The sequence below is a fragment of the Trematomus bernacchii genome, unplaced genomic scaffold, assembly GCF_902827165.1.
Source record: "Trematomus bernacchii unplaced genomic scaffold, fTreBer1.1, whole genome shotgun sequence".
Lineage (NCBI taxonomy): Eukaryota > Metazoa > Chordata > Actinopteri > Perciformes > Nototheniidae > Trematomus > Trematomus bernacchii.
In genome coordinates, this window is record NW_022987593.1 from 18,527,138 (window position 1) to 18,545,524 (window position 18,387).

At 39.8% G+C, this 18,387-nt stretch overlaps 1 protein-coding gene and 1 long non-coding RNA gene across 8 annotated transcripts in view; both read right to left on the bottom strand.

The window, feature by feature from the left end:
• The window catches only part of LOC117482036 (basement membrane-specific heparan sulfate proteoglycan core protein-like), a 55,922-nt gene that overhangs the window by 7,914 nt on the left and 29,621 nt on the right, over positions 1-18,387 (bottom strand). For 5 of the 7 annotated variants that reach the window (XM_034130003.1, XM_034130002.1, XM_034130001.1 and 2 more), the window contains 3 exons: positions 3,392-3,658; positions 2,058-2,324; positions 727-993 (listed from right to left, as the gene is read on the bottom strand). In XM_034130003.1, the coding sequence (XP_033985894.1) occupies positions 727-993; positions 2,058-2,324; positions 3,392-3,658 (801 nt within the window). The remainder of the gene's footprint in view (positions 1-726; positions 994-2,057; positions 2,325-3,391; positions 3,659-18,387) is intronic. The other 2 variants (XM_034129999.1, XM_034129998.1) reach the window with 2 other exon arrangements.
• On the bottom strand, positions 5,669-7,937 carry LOC117482110. The gene is made up of 3 exons (XR_004555822.1): positions 7,397-7,937; positions 7,240-7,319; positions 5,669-5,742 (listed from the first exon to the last, which is right to left on the bottom strand). It is a non-coding gene; the product is annotated as an uncharacterized LOC117482110 (long non-coding RNA).

Below are 18,387 nucleotides of genomic sequence, written 5' to 3' on the forward strand. Positions count from 1 at the left end.
GGACAGTTGTTGAGCATTTACTAATCACATTTTGTAGAGTACACTGAAAACACTAAAACATTGACTTTAATTAAATGTATTATGTCAATAAATTCAATTGTTTTGCATTAGGTGAGTTGAAAGCAATAATATTAAGATGAACCTAATATTTTTCATTTAAAATGTACATTATTGCTTTCAACCAACCTGATACAATTATGTGTAATTTGTTGACATAATACATTTAATTATAGTCAACGTTTCAGTTTTTTCACTTTAGCTAAGGAATATATTTTAGAGAAACAACCGCTGGATATTATGTAAATGAATTAATATGTACTGTAAATAATTGTTCACAGGTATTTCTGAATTGTTATTGGTCATAATAAAGTAATGATTTGTCATTGGTTAAATGCCGTTTAGTGTATCACTTAATCAAGTCACAACGATGAGTTGAGTCATGGAATTTAAGGATTTAGAGATAGCCTTGTAAAGTTAATAACAGTAAATATTAGTTAAATATAACAATATTTAACAGTCGTTTCTCAATGATGTCATCATTAGCAACTCTATAAAATGTGATTAGAAGTTACTGCCAGTTCACTTTTCGTTACCCACTTGTTCCCTGGATCCCATGTAATGTAAAGCAAGCTGAGCTGAAGAAAGTAGTGATGATAAGTAACATCTTCTCTAGAAACAACTAGACAGATATAAGCTTGTTATCTTTAAATAAACTGTCTTACTCACATTTCACGTCAATACGGATGGTTTCAGATGTGCTACTCCCCAGATCATTTGTAGCTGAACAGAAATACTGTCCAGAGTCAGAGGACTGGATGTAGCTGAAGAAAAGCTGTCGTCCTTCACTGAGAGGAGGAACGTTACGATTAACATCCTTCTTGTACCAGGTGTATTTAGCTGCTGGGTTAGCATCACTGCTACAGGTCAGAGTCACTGAACGGCCCTCCTTTATCTCACCAGAGCGTGTTGAGAGAGAAGGAATCCTCGGAGCATCTGGAGGAGAAGTGTGAACAGTAAATATTAAGAATGTGTTTCTCACTGCATTAGCTCAAAGGTATCTACATTATTGAACGCTGAATAGCTGCATTTCGAGTCATTACAGAGCATTGGATGAGAAACTCATTCCAAAATAACCCTAACTTGAAGGACAGTTGTTGAGTATTTACTAATCACATTTTGTAGAGTACACTGAAAACACTAAAACATTGACTCTAATTAAATGTATTATGTCAATAAATTAATTGTTTTGCATTAGGTTAGTTGAAAGCAATAATATTAAGTTGAACCTAATATTTTTCATATAAAATGTATATTATTGCTTTCAACCAACCTGATACAATTATGTGTCATTTGTTGACATAATACATTTAATTATAGTCAACATTTCAGTTTTTTCACTGTAGCTAAGGAATATATTTTAGAGAAACAACCGTTAGATATTATGTAAATGAATTAATATATACTGTAAATAATTGTTCATGGGTATTTCTGAATTGTAGGTCATAATAAAGTAATGATGTCATTGGTTAAATGCCGTTTAGTGTATCACTTAATCAAGTCACAACTATGAATTGAGTCATGGAATTTAAGGATTTAGAGATAGCCTTGTACAGTTAATAACAGTAAATATTAGTTAAATATAACAATATTTAACAGTCGTTTCTCAATGATGTCATCATTAGCAACTCTATAACATGTGATTAGAAGTTACTGCCAGTTCACTTTTCATTACCCACTTGTTCCCTGGATCAAACTTGGGGCTCCAAGCGACATTGTGAGATGAGCCCCCCCCCCCCCCAACCGACAGGAGGGAAACCATTTTTTTGGGAAACAATGTACTTTGCAAATATAATTCCTGTTTATTAATATTATCAACACAGTTACTTTTTTATACAGTGAGGTAAATGGTAAATGTGCATGTCAGGACGGCCCTGCCTGGATCCCATGTAATGTAAAGCAAGCTGAGCTGAAGAAAGTAGTGATGATAAGTAACATATTTTCTTGAAACAACTTGACAGATATAAGCTTGTTATCTTTCAATAAACTGTCTTACTCACATTTCACGTCAATAAAGGTGTTTGCAGATGTGCTACTCCCCAGATCATTTGTAGCTGAACAGAAATACTGTCCAGAGTCAGAGGACTGGATGGAGCTGAAGACAAGCTGTGGTCCGTCACTGAGAAGAGGAACGTTACGATTTCCATTCTTCTTGTACCAGGTGTATTTAGCTGCTGGGTTAGCATCACTGCTACAGGTCAGAGTCACTGGACTGCCCTCCTTTATCTCACCAGAGGGTCTTGACAAAGATGGAGTCCTCGGAGCATCTGGAGGAGATGTGTGAACAGTAAATATTCAGAATGTGTTTCTCACTGCATTAGCTCAAAGGTATCTACATTATTGAACGCTGAATAGCTGCATTTCGAGTCCTTACAGAGCATTGGATGAGGAACTCATTCCAAAATAACCCTAACTTGAAGGACAGTTGTTGAGCATTTACTAATCACATTTTGTAGAGTACACTGAAAACACTAAAACATTGACTTTAATTAAATGTATTATGTCAATAAATTCAATTTATTTGCATTAGGTGAGTTGAAAGCAATAATATTAAGATGAACCTAATATTTTTCATTTAAAATGTACATTATTGCTTTCAACCAACCTGATACAATTATGTGTAATTTGTTGACATAATACATTTAATTATAGTCAACGTTTCAGTTTTTTCACTTTAGCTAAGGAATATATTTTAGAGAAACAACCGTTAGATATTATGTAAATGAATTAATATATACTGTAAATAATTGTTCATGGGTATTTCTGAATTGTTATTGGTCATAATAAAGTAATGATGTCATTGGTTAAATGCCGTTTAGTGTATCACTTAATCAAGTCACAACTATGAATTGAGTCATGGAATTTAAGGATTTAGAGATAGCCTTGTAAAGTTAATAACAGTAAATATTAGTTAAATATAACAATATTTAACAGTCGTTTCTCAATGATGTCATCATTAGCAACTCTATAAAATGTGATTAGAAGTTACTGCCAGTTCACTTTTCGTTACCCACTTGTTCCCTGGATCAAACTTGGGGCTCCAAGCGACATTGTGAGATGAGCCCCCCCCCCCCCAACCGACAGGAGGGAAACCATTTTTTTGGGAAACAATGTACTTTGCAAATATAATTCCTGTTTATTAATATTATCAACACAGTTACTTTTTTATACAGTGAGGTAAATGGTAAATGTGCATGTCAGGCCGGCCCTGCCTGGATCCCATGTAATGTAAAGCAAGCTGAGCTGAAGAAAGTAGTGATGATAAGTAACATATTTTCTTGAAACAACTTGACAGATATAAGCTTGTTATCTTTCAATAAACTGTCTTACTCACATTTCACGTCAATAAAGGTGTTTGCAGATGTGCTACTCCCCAGATCATTTGTAGCTGAACAGAAATACTGTCCAGAGTCAGAGGACTGGATGGAGCTGAAGACAAGCTGTGGTCCGTCACTGAGAAGAGGAACGTTACGATTTCCATTCTTCTTGTACCAGGTGTATGTAGCTGCTGGGTTAGCATCACTGCTACAGGTCAGAGTCACTGAACGGCCCTCCTTTATCTCACCAGAGGGTCTTGACAAAGATGGAGTCCTCGGAGCATCTGGAGGAGATGTGTGAACAGTAAATATTAAGAATGTGTTTCTCACTGCATTAGCTCAAAGGTATCTACATTATTGAACACTGAATAGCTGCATTTCGAGTCATTACAGAGCATTGGATGAGGAACTAATTCCAAAATAACCCTAGCAGCTGCCGACTGAGGTTTTTAGTGAGAATCCAGTTTTTTCATCTTGTTCCTGTAACTTGGAATAACATGAAGAACAATATAAAGCTAACCTTATTTATGATAGATATTTTGTGATGTTTCTTGCTGCCTACCGGATTTTCTGTTATTGTTGATATTTTGTATTTTTACCTCTGATATGTTGTAAATTATGTCTCTACCAAAATCTATTTAATCTGTATGTTGTTGACCTAGAAAGCTTTTTGTTTCTATAAATAATACTGCTGCGTCTGCATTAAGAATCAGAAGACTATTGTAAGGTTTCTATCTGAAATTGTCAATGTATTGAAATGTCAGTGTTTGTGTATGAGTGAACTCACACACTATAGGAGAAGAGAAGGCTTCATGTCCTTCCAGAGCACAAGAGACAGTGTCTGTGAGTTTAATCCAGCCTTTATAGGAAGATATCGATGTTGTCGTGATTTTCTTTCTGTTGTTGAACCAGACGTAGGAAACACCAGCTGGACTGCAGCTGCTGTGACACTTCAGCTCTGCATAGGTATTAGACTGCTGGTAAGTTGTTCTGATCACCTGCACCTGCAGAGCTGGATATGAGAAAAATAAACAATATTATATCACTCGGTCTGAAATGAAACTGATGATAAATGTACATATACCCATTAACACAACAGTCTACAGTTGGTGAACAAATATGATAACTCATCCAACAGTAATTACAAACACTCAACTTCCAGTATGTTTTCATTGTAATGTGTTGGTGTATACAGTATACATCAGTTTGTGTTGATCAGTACCTGTGACAGTCAGAGTTGTTCCAGGTAAATCACTCCTCCATTCAAAGCTTGGTGTTTTGAATGTGAAGAGATACTGAGCTGAATCTGAGTCTCTCAGGTCAGGGATCCTCAGAGTGGAGCGTCCTCTCTCTGTTTCAAGGATCTGAACACGACCTGCATACTGGGAGTTTTTACTAAGGTCCTCAGGTTGAGAGGGATTCTGTCCCTGATGACTACGCTCAGGACTGAACCAGAATTTAGATGTAATACATTCATTACTGCTGTACGTGCAGGAAATGTCCACTGATGATCCTTTGGGGGCGCAGATACTTCCTTCAGTATAAGTCAGTGTGTTGCTGTCTCGACCAGTGACACCTGAAAAATAAACATAAATGGTAAGTCACATTCCCATACAGTTAGCTAAGGCTTCCACTAGATGGTGTTATGTTAGAATAAGGTAGTGAAGTGAACTCACACACTGAAGGGGAGGGAGAGTCCTCATATCCTTTCAAAGCACAGGAATAGCTGTCGAGATAATTAAAGTCGACCTGAAGAGAAGATGTTCCTGACAGAGCGTTTCCTCCGTTCTTGTACCAGACGTAATCATTATCAGGTAAATCACAACTGCTCTGACACTTCAGGTTTGCACTGTTGGAATATTTGCGTTCCACCTGCACCGAGAGATCTGTATTTGTGAAGAAGGAACAGGAAGGTTATTTAAGAATAAACTCTCAACATTCATGTATTTAAAAACACATCACAATTATATTATTGTTTCTTAATGTTGAACATTTGGAACTGATTGGTGTTACCTTTGACAGACAAAGTGACTCCAGGTGAACCACTATATTTTCCTCCTGCTCGGTTTGTTTCAAACCTGAACCAGTACTCAGCTGAGTCGCTCTCTCTCAGGTTTCTGATTCTCAGAGTGCAGATGTTCTTTTCACAGAGATTCTCTACATGACCTGAATACTCTGAGACTGTGGTCAGATCTACAGATTCACCATCTTTCTGTTTAGACCAGAATGTTTTTTTCTACTGTGGTAACACTTCCATTCGATGGAGATGGGTATGTGAAGCTGCATCTTATCTCCACTGTTGATCCTGTCACTGCACAGATCTCAGTAGAAGTGTAAGCCACTCCCCACTCATCCTGACCCTGAACCACTGAAACACAGAGCACATCAGAAACTAGAATCAAAGTTAATCTATAAATTGTTAAACAATACTGTCAACAAACAATTTGAAAATAAACATTTTACAAACTTTACTGGGATAAAGCAGAAAAACATGTGAATTCTTTCTAAGGAACTTTTAAACTGGTACCAGTGATACTTTCTTATTTCTTAATTAAAGGGGACCTATCATGCAAAATGCACTTTTGTACGTCTTTTATACATGAATATGTGTCCCCGGTGTGTCAGGGAACTCACCAAGTGTCAGAAAACACAACCCTCTCTATTTTCCTCCATACCCAAATCTCTAAAAACGGGGCTGCAACGGATCTGATAAAAACTGATCCAGATTTGAACATTTCTCTGACGTCAGGACTGAGGAGCTCCGCCTATATGGCCAACTCTCCACCTATCAGGGGAATGAGAGGTTGCCGTGGCATGGTAACAGCATGGTAACAGCATGGTAACACGACGCTCGTAACTCGGCCCCCTCCTTTGCAGGGGGGCGTGGTCAGCTGCAGCGCATGCAAAGACAGGGTGGAGGAGAGCAAAATAGAGCGAAATGAGGCATGGCTAAAATGCATGATCTGTTTGGTATTTTGAAAAAGAAAACGTATAAATATACCTTATATAGGTATGGCCCTACAATATATTATTCAAATATAGCAAGATAGGTCCACTTTAAACCAGGTATAACAGAAGTCCACACAAAAAGTCTATGCTCAGTTTTACAGTCAGGGCAAAGGAAGAATGGAAAATGCCTTCATATAAATGAACAGTGAATGATTAGCGATCATATTAATTAGAATAGTGTGAGATTCTCTGAACAGTTCCCTCTCTGTTCGCTCTGTGGTCAGGTTGCTGCTGAGGTAAGTGTGAACAATAACAATAAATGCAGAACACTGAGGTGTGAGCAGCTTCTGTCTGATATACAGATAAGAAAAAGAAGAAGACTGCTTTTAACTCAGAGCGTGTGAATATAACACTGAGGTCAGAGAGTAGAGAAGGAACTAGAAGGGTTTGGTGCAGAGGTATGATCGATAAGAGTTGAGTCAATATGTTATGACTTAGAATAAGAATATCTCTCTAAATCACTTAAACTTAATAAAAACAGAGCTGGAGATTCTTTAAGTCGTCTTAAGAAAAAAAACAAAGCAAAATGTTTTCACAGAGAGAGGATGGAACAGTTATGCATACACTATATTCTCATTTGAACGCTTGTAAAAGTGCAAACTGATATTTGATGCAGATGATTGGAGCAAAGGACAGTGGCAACGCACGACAAGATCTTCAGAATATCCATCAAAAAAACTAGTAACGTCTTTGAGTTTCTACAATTCTACACACAAATACATTTAAAATGTTTCTGCTTTGCCTTTTACTCAAATCCATCCCACTTATTCCCACATGTGACCTGATTTTACAAGTCCCACATTTTCCCAGAATCCCCTCTGTTCATGTGATGAATGTAAGTGTAGATGTACAGTACCTGACACAGAGAGCAGGAAGACAACTAATCCACTCGCTGCTGCAGTTAGACTCATAGCTGCTCCTCTCATCTCTGTGAGACTATAAAACATGTCAGATTAAATAATGTTCACAGGAGGTATACAGAATCATTACATCAAGAAACTGTTTCTACTCACAGTGAAGGAGGAACCATGTGTTGAAAGATGCCTTTCCTCTGTCACCAATGAGCAGAATACGGAAATCAGGCTGTTAAGAGACAAGATTTACTTCCTCTTTAGACGATTAATATGCATGATGAGCCAAACCCTGTAACACCCACTGCACACAAAAGTTGTATTGTTTTAAAAAAGTATACACGTTAAAAGACACTTCGGTTAAACATTTGTTTCACTGCCAATATAACACTGACACCAGAAAAGAGCATTTAAATTAAGAAGAGAATAACAGTTGATCTCTATGAGCACTGAGGACGTCACACAGTCTGCAGGTGTAGTGAAGGAACAGGAATGCATTAACCTGTGAACCCACGAGGCAGTTTAACTGAACAGGATGAAGAGAACCAAATTAATTATAAGAGAGGATGGAAAATGCCATGTCATTGTTTTTGGTTTGTTTCTTCTCTCTTATCTCTGCGGTCAGGTTGCTTAATGTTTTTGAGAAATGCAGAACTTCGAGACGTGGGAAACTTACATGCCTGCCAACATGAACCACTCACACATGGACTGGTAGGACAGACAATGTTTGATGTTTGATAGATGTTGATTAGAAAACAATGCTTTAAATTACTTTGACTTGTTTAAGTGGATCAGTTAGAAAAGCAGTGTGCAGAGAGGTCTTACTTTAAGTTAACCGCACTGCATGGAACAGACTTCATATGAACCATCAGCATGGCTAGATGCCACTGGAGGTGAGATAGGAAATACATATTATTATAGTTTTGGTGAAATGCCCCCAAAGAGACTTCCACTAGAAAGTGGAGGGAGCTCTCAGAGTGATGAAGCCTGCATGTGCAACAGTTAAGATCCCCCACTAGAGGACAGTGACACATCACAGATACTGAACAGGACCCTGAAACACATTTTAACATCCAACACTGATAGATACTTTAACATTTGATAAATAAACAATTTTCCTGAAAAAAGCATTAGAAAGGATTTAAAATGATAAGGGTAAAACAGTTGATCTCTATGAGCACTGAGGACGTCACACAGTCTGCAGGTGTAGTGAAGGAACAGGAATGCATTAACCTGTGAACCCACGAGGCAGTTTAACTGAACAGGATGAAGAGAACCAAATTAATTATAAGAGAGAATGGAAAATGCCATATCATTTCTCTTGGTTTGTTTCTTCTCTGCTCTCTCTGCGGTCAGGTTGCTTCTGTTTCTGAGAAATGCAGAACTCTGAGACGTGAGAAACTCCCATGCCTGTTAGTGTGAACCCAACATGAACACACACATCACACTCATAATCAAGTGGACTGGTAGGATTTGGACACACAGAGTTTAATGATACGAAAAACACATGTTCAATGACTTTGGATGTTTAGGTGGATCAGTTGAATTAACTGTAAACATATGTCCAATGTTTACATTTATTAAAGCACTTTAACATTTGAAAAACAACCTCACAGCATGCAGCAAACTTCATTATGAATGATTTGCATGTTTAGGAGGTAAGAGAGGACATCAGTACTTTAGTAGTTTGGGTGAACTGACCCTTTAAAGCAGACAGTGGAGGGAGCTCTCTGAGTGATGAAGCCTGAATGTGTCTCACTTAAGATCCCCCAGTAGAGGACAGTGAAACATCAGGAACTGAATCAGGACCCGGAGACAATGTACAGTTTAATATTTAACACTGATTGTTTTGGCACATTTAAATGTAGTTTTCGTCGTTATCTCGATGTAGCAGGATAAACTGTTCAGCCCTATCAACACGGGGCAACCTTTCTAAAGAGGGGTCAGTGTCGCTCTTGCTCCCTCTTGCTCTTTGGCACGAAGGCCACTTCCGGGTTCCGTTTACGTGCTTTCTCCGCTGGCACCGGTGAGTTTGCGGTGGCTGCCGTTTGTTGTATGCTTAGCATGACAAGTAGCATACATACTAAATGTGTATTGCTGGTTGTAGACCCTTGCAGGGATCCTGCAGCCCATGTCTGCTGCCGCTGCTGAACGAAGCTCTCCTGCTGTGTGTCTTAACTTAGCCTGATCGGTAGGTACGCTTTTTGCTTGTCTCATCCTTCCTGAATAATATGAATGTAGTATTATTATCGTAACATCACCTGCGCTGGAAGCCTAATACAGAAAGACGGCTGTTTTGCCTCAACGTCTGTGCTTCACCGCTACACTGCTGCCTGGCGGGTGTTGCTCTTGGCCTGCATCGTCTGTATTGCCTCTTTGTGTCACTGTGCATTACACTACATGACCACATTTTAAACATTGTTATAGTGGACTGTTCGATGAATTTCTGTTTATGATTAGTTATTTCATTGACCCTGTTGAGTTAAGCTTGTTTTGTTTATTTAGTTCAATATTAAGTAGATTGTTGGGTTAATTTCCGTTTCTTTAGTTTAGTTGTTTTCGACCCTGTTCTAAACTTGTTTTGTTTATTTCAGTCGATATTAGTTATATCTCTTAGTATTATTGATTTCTTATTGTCTTTATACTGATCTTATGTGTTGGTTTGTGTATTAATTATTTTTGACTGTTTCCCCCAGTAATGTGTTTTGTTGGCCCCTCTTTAGTTGCTGAGAGCCAAAGGTGTGTTGGCTCCCCCTGGTGTTGGTGTTCCTTCGTGTGTGTGAGTGTTTAGTGATCACGGGTGCCCTCATTTACTTTGTGGGGATCCCTCTCACCCCTCGTCACCTCCATCCACTGGTAAGCCTCAGCATCCCTTAATTAAGATGTCCCCCTTTATTTCCAGTGTGTATGATGATCTTACTGTGTTTTTTAATGATATTTAATACTTGAAATGAAACATGTGATGAATTGGAACCACCTCTCCTGCCCCTCAGTATTACGAACCTGATGCCTTATTGGTACTTTGAATAATTATTTCCTTGGGTGCAATTCCCAAGGTGGCGTTGTCTGGCTTTTGGTTAAATGTAGATCTTAAATAGGAGTTCAAACAAACACTACCACGTGCCGCCACATTAACATTTTATGAGTTTAACCATTTCTACTCAGGTGTGTTTCTGCCAAATCAGAATATGAGCAAGAATACCTGGAATAAGACGAATGAATGCACGAGAGGATAAAGGGAGGCAGGAATGGATGGTGTAGTAGTGAGTTTCCATATAGAAGTGCTCTGTATTATGATCTGTAGACCTTATTGTTGGCTGCGCCTGACAACACATGAAGTCAAGTTACAGAACACTGTCCATATGTAGAAGATGCAGAAGAGGATCATACCTTTGACACTTGGAAAAGCCAGTTCAGTCATTGCTCCTGGGTCTGGTCGTCCGCTGACTAACCACCTGCCAATCTCACTTCTTTCTGTCTCTTTGTATTTTCTCCAAATGAATTTCCGTGCATCTTGTTTGGTCACTAATATATGCCTGTGTATGTTTGCTGTATACTTGAATGGAATATTTATGTAAAGTGTCAAAGCGTTTAGAAAAGCTAAATATAATGTGGATAAAAAAACATGTGGATGTACATTACCTGGCATAGAGAGAAGGAAGACAACAAATCCACTCGCTGTTAAACTCATAGCTGCTGCTCTCGTCTCCGTGTGGCTTCAGTGACAAAATAACAAAGAAGTTGATTGATGTCCACAAGAAAACCCTTCCTACATTAAAAGAAAGGGAGTTCTCACGAACCTTAACGTCCCTCTGTGGGCTTGAAGGTAGAAAGGAGACAGAAAGCAGGGGGTTTAAAACACCACTTCCTTCCTCTTCACATTATTGCTTTACATGGTTTGTAGTTCTGCAGAAAGAGAGCAGCTTGTGGTAAACAGAGCACCTCTCCTCACTGACAAGAGAACACACATCCTAATACTAACTACTAATGCAAATTAACATCACTTGATATTATAATGAAACTGCCTGGACTCCATGACTTGAAGAATGCATGCAATAATAATGTGTGCAAAAAAACTACAACATGCTGAAGGTTAGCTATCAGCATTTCTGTCTGTGAAGAGCAGAGGCCTGTACGACGAAGCTGGTTCAACCTAACCTGGATATGTTTGAGTTAGCCGGTTGGCCCAATCCAAAACATACGCGCTCTCACTAAACTGTACTACGACGCTGGTTATCAAGTGGATCGCTCAAGCCAGCCGTGTCCTATCTAGTTAGGTGCGCGTTCACATGAAAGGGGTGGTATTTGGAGCATTCCACCAATCTCAAACATGGACAAGCGTACTGACAGCGCAGCGTCATACTTCCTGAATGAAAAGTGAACTTTAATATTAGTCAAATATGAAGACGTTAAACTTTAAACATCCATGACTTAAACACTTTATCCAGGATCAAAGCCACATAGCTGCACCTGCAAGGTGAATACAGCTGGTAAAAGAAAAAAGCGTTTGATTGCGTTCATTAACAGGTTTATGATATCACTGCCCCGTCCAAGACACGATCTGACTTTAATTACATTTGACTCGAGTGTTTCGTCAACTTAATGTGTTGCTTAAAATAATACTTCTGCATACAGTATGTGACACTGTGAGTGTTGCACAGCCAGATACGGCTCAAGAGCTGACTCAGATAAGGAAATATATGATACATTATGATGTGATATGATATGAATGATAATGGGACACATCGACGTCTGCACTCACAGTGCCGCGGACTGTACTTAATGTTACTTGATCCGGTTACTTATGTCGTGGCAGATATTTAAGTAAGCTTTCTTAACGCTAATATTATAATAGTCAGATTGCTCTGAAGATGGGAGGGGATATTCTATTAATGTTCACGTTCACACAGTCAGTGGATTTTGGCCGGCCGTCTTTCCTGCAACGGCAGTTTTTCTGTATTTCCTCTATCCTGTAATATGACTTGATCGCTTTAAACTCCGCACACGGAGCTCTGATTGGTCAGCAGGCGGTGCTTTCACTGAGTTGATCTCTTAGCCTGCAACCTAACCTGCCTCCCGAGGAGGTTAGCCGCTCAGCATAAGTTACCATGGAGATCTAGCCGGCTAAGCGAAAATCCGGCTTCGTAGTACAGGCCTCAGGACTGTTGCTGTGCTGTGCTCACACACTTCACTCACTCACACACTTCACTCACTCACACACTTCTCTCACTCACACACTTCACTCACTCACACACTTCACTCACTCACACACTTCACTCACTCACACACTTCACTCACTCACACACTTCACTCACTCACACACACTTCACTCACACACACTTCTCTCACTCACACACTTCACTTACTCACACACACTTCACTCACTCACACTTCACTCACACACTTCTCTCACTCACACACTTCACTCACTCACACACTTCACTCACTCACACACTTCTCACTCACTCACACACTTCACTCACTCACACACTTCACTCACTCACACACTTCTCTCACTCACACACTTCTCTCACTCACACACTTCACTCACTCACACACTTCACTCACACACTTCTCTCACTCACACACTTCACTCACTCACACACTTCACTCACACACTTCTCTCACACTCTCACACTTCACTCACTCACACACTTCACTCACTCACACACTTCACTCACTCACACACTTCACTCACACACACTTCTCTCACTCACACACTTCACTCACTCACACACTTCACTCACACACTTCACTCACTCACACTCTCTCTCACTCACACTTCACTTACTCACACACTTCACTCACACACTTCTCTCACTCACACACTTCACTCACTCACACACTTCACTCACTCACACACTTCACTCACTCACACTCTTCTCTCACTCACACACTTCACTCACTCACACACTTCACTCACACACTTCTCTCACTCACACACTTCACTCACTCACACACTTCACTCACTCACACACTTCTCTCACTCACACACTTCACTCACTCACACACTTCACTCACTCACACACTTCACTCACTCACACTCTTCTCTCACTCACACACTTCACTCACACACTTCTCTCACTCACACACTTCACTCACTCACACACTTCACTCACTCACACACTTCACTCACACACTTCTCTCACTCACACACTTCACTCACACACTTCTCTCACTCACACACTTCTCTCACTCACACACTTCTCTCACTCATACACTTCACTTACTCACACACTTCTCTCACTCATACACTTCACTCACTCACACACTTCACTCACTCACACACTTCACTCACACACACACTTCACTCATTCACACACTTCTCTCACTCACACACTTCACTCACTCACACACTCTCCACTCACACACTTCACTCACTCACACACTTCTCTCACTCACACACTTCACTCACTCACACACTTCACTTACTCACACACTTCACTAACTCACACACTTCACTCACTCACTCACTTCACTCACTTCACTAACTCACACACTTCTCTCACTCACACACTTCACTCACTCACACACTTCTCTCACTCACACACTTCACTCACTCACACACTTCACTCACTCACACACTTCTCTCACTCACACACTTCACTCACTCACTCACACACTTCACTCACTCACCACTTCACTCACTCACACTCTTCACTCACTCACACACTTCTCTCACTCACACACTTCACTCACTCACACACTTCACTCACTCACACACTTCTCTCACTCACACACTTCACTCACTCACACACTTCACTCACTCACACACTTCACTCACTCACACACTTCACTCACTCCACTCTTCACTCACTCACACACTTCTCACTCACTCACACTTCACTCACTCACACACTTCACTCACTCACACACTTCTCTCACTCACACACTTCTCTCACTCACACACTTCACTCACTCACACTCTTCACTCACTCACACACTTCTCTCACTCACACACTTCTCACTCACACACTTCACTCACTCACACACTCCCCTCACTCACACACTTCACTCACTCACACACTTCACTCACTCACACTTCACTAACTCACACACTTCTCTCACTCATACACTTCACTTACTCACACACTTCTCTCACTCATACACTTCACTTACTCACACACTTCACTAACTCACACACTTCACTAACTCACACACTTCACTTACTCACACACTTCACTCACTCACACACTTCACTAACTCACACACACACACTTCTCTCACTCACACACTTCACTAACTCACACACTCACACACTTCACTAACTCACACACACACACTTCACTCACTCACGCAATTATTCTATTTAGAAATGACAGATTAGTGTCACTAATGCTATCATTAGCATTAGTGTGGACGAGAGTTATGGACATTTCAACCTTTATTGATGAACTCAAACCAGAACAGAACAGAACGAGAGAAAGGTAAACACATGAAGTACAGAGCAAAAGACTAGGGTCAGAATAACAGGTGTAACAACAAAGCAAAATAGACAAATGCATTGAGTTGTGATGATTATGAACTTAAAGAGTAACAAAGAAATTAACTATTTTAATTGGTGATAATGGAACTTTTATATTTACATAAAAAGATGTCAGAATAAGAATGTGTGAACATTAAGGCCGTACACACACCAAAGATAAATGTGCTTTACAGGCTCTTGGTAATGGTTTTCCATCAGTGAAATACGGCTCTTTACTGACACCTAGTGGCAGCAGAATGAAACTGCAACTACATCAGCAACACATGTTCCTCTCTGATATCCCAATGTGCTTTTCAATAACAACATGTATTTTGGAATGGATACAAAATAACACAAACAAGTAGTTGTTGATATTTCAGTCTAGACAAGAAGAGGAACATTGTAAAGAAATATTATTTGAATAAAGTTGATAAATGTACAAAACAATGGAAATGGTTTGTTATCAGTAAATTATAGCTCTTTAGTAATATCTACATTTTCCAACAAGCCAGCAGTTAGGGATCAGATCCCTTGTTGCAACATCTCTACATTTTGGAATTTCTTTTGGCAAAAATCATGTTACAAAATAAATATATACAATTGATTACATTAAAGGTGGGGTAGGTAAGTTTGAGAAACCGGCTCGAGATACACTTTTTGTTATATTCCATGGAATGCTCTTAACATCCCGATAGCAATGAATATCTGAAGTGCTTTGACAAAAAATCCATAAAAAATGTCATCTGTGGAAGCTGTAATACTGTAAAAAGCACGACCAATCATCTGAGCCGGCCCGGCTAAAATAACTGGATGGCCTACCTGCCTGTCAGCCTTCCATCTGTGCACAAACTTATCTCGTGCCCTCATTGGTCATGTGCGCGTTTGTGTGTGTTGGAGGAGGGGCTCTGTAAGGAAGTGGCAGATTTCTTCCGGCTGTGGCTGCGTCTCAGGTCGGTTATTTTCATTTCCTCGCTCGTCGGTCCTCGGTATCACCGGAAGTTGATTTGTCTGCGCCATCTTGAGTAGCGTCCCATGGTGCTTATTTCTGCCGGAGGACCGAGGAGCGAGGAGCGAGGAGCGATAACTGAGGAACCACCAGACCATCCTCCGGTGAAATCCTCAGCCACTCGCTCCGCCCCCTTACTGTGTATCGCTCACTGATTGGACGATGCAGCGCATGCACTGATCTGATGCTTCTTGACATGAGAGCAGTTTCCCAGCGGAGTCAAGAAAACACATGAAACTCACGGGACTCACTCCTCAGTTTATACTGTGTTTTGTTTCAATTAATGCATCATTCAGTTACAAGTATGTGATATATCTGAACAACAAAGTGGTGAAAAATGATTTTATTCATTTATTGGAAACTTTTTCATGATCGCTTTTTTCGTTTATACATTTTAAGAATGGCGTTTATCTTTTTTGAGAATGAGTTCTTATTTTATTTTATTTATTTGGGTCTACAACAGATGATACAAATGTATATGTCAGTAAATGTGTACTAACAGAGCGCACTCGAGCTGGTTTCTCCTAAATTACCTACCCCACCTTTAAGTTTTGAAACACTTAATACAATCTTTACAGTTAAGCCATTCACATTAATAAAAACTAGGCTGAGAACTCATCGCCTCATTCTTGGAAAGGTCCACCCTGAGAAATGTATTTAAAAAATCCATATTACCCTGTGTACATAGAAATGTGATTGTAAAAAACTGAAGTATCATCCTTCAAAAGCAACGCCTGCTGTGTTCAGTGGGATTTGTTGACCGTGCTGTACAATGCAGCTGGATCCTCTTCAGAGTCCTGACCTCTGGTCCTGAGAGATAAATGATGTATTTTTTAGTGGTAATAATAATGCAAAGGGAATTAAATGATATATGAATAATGTTCCTGTGTGAGGATCTGCTCACCTCGGGGCAGCACTGCTGAACTTGACGGCAGCGTACTCCGGGACTTCCTGTTGCTCCGTGTGTCTGAGGGGCTGAGCTGCTCTCATGTTGGAGTAAAGAGGGTCTGCCCGGTTGTTGGAGAAGTGAACGCTGGCATACTGAAGGTCATCCTGCTGCTCCGGCTGATCAGGTACACACTGCAGGGAGGAAAACACTTTCAACTACACATGTTTACATTAATAGATATTTCATTTACAGAGGAATGGACCCAGGACAGAAAAGGCCAAAGCAACAGCAGCTGTGGTAATGATGGAAAGGACAAAAGGTAGGAACACTTCTGGATGTATGATGTTTATAGAAGGATGTCAAAAGAGCAGCAAGTGGTCCTCTTCTGTCAGATACATTTTCTAGAAGCACTTAAAGACCATGAAATACTCCTCAGTATAAATTGAATGTAACATGTTTTATTTTGTACTAGATTGATGACATACGTATCTATTCTCACCTCTTCCCCATTGTCCGCTCTCTCTTCAATCTCAGACAAATCCCTGGAAGCCTTCTTTCTTCTGGTTAGGAAAGTTTATTAATAAATAAAATGTTTTAGTTCTGACAAACTGACTTTCATTGATTTACCAAACAACAATTAAGAGAAACAGATCTGCTCACCTGATCCACAGGAAGACAGAGAGAGAAATGACAGCCAGGAGAACAACAGAGATTGATACAGCAGCTGGTAGCTTCCATGATCCTGAGAAACAGAGATCGACAGAGAACAGATGGTTAATACAGCAGTGTTTCTCATATATGGATACAAGTACCCCTAGGGGCACTTTGGAGTATAGCAGGGGGTGTGTGAGACTTTATTTTCAACCTTCCTATTCCTAGACTAATGATACTATCATTTGTTTTTAAAATAATGTAAAAAAAAAAAGCACTTGTTCAAGTGCTGAAACAAATGGAAACACATTTATGAGATTGTTAGTTTTATGATGAGCGATTGAGTATACACAACTCTCACTCACACAGTACACAGGGAATGACTGCACCCCATATATAATCTGGACCCTCAGGATAATTATATCCTTATGTCATAGACAGAAAACAACCCCTATCCCGAACCGGAAAGGTACATTTGAACACGCAGTCCTTTTTCAGCCTCCTACCAAGACAATGTGACTGAAAACAAACAAGCTGATAAGTGTGTGTGGTAGTAGATGAACGCATAAAACGTACCTGCCACAACAGTCAGATGTAAGGTGGAGTTGCTACGTCCTAACTTGTTCTGGGCTTCACAGAAATAACTCCCACTGTGTTCAGCTTTTAAATAAGTGATGGTGAAGATCTGTCCTGAAGCTTTTGGAGAGTCTTCATCCTCCTTGTACCAGGTGTAGTTAGCTGCTGGGTTAGCATCACTGCTACAGGTCAGAGTCACTGAACTGCCCTCCTCTATCTCACCAGAGAGTGTTGACAAGGAAGGAATCCTCGGAGCATCTGGAGGAGATGTGTGAACAGAAAATATTAAGAATGTGTTGCTCACTAGATTAGCTCAAAGGGTATCTACATTATTGAACGCTGAATGAACTGTAGCTGCATTTTGGACTTTGAACATGGTTTGACAAAATGCTTGTTGGACGGATTGAATCTTTGTCCAAAAGGTGAATAGAATTTAAGTTGCATTATGTAAATGAATTAATATGTACTGTAAATAATTGTTCATGGGTATTTCTGAATCATTATTAGTCATAATAAAGTAATGATTTGTCATTGGTTAAATGCCGTTTAGTGTATCACTTAATCAA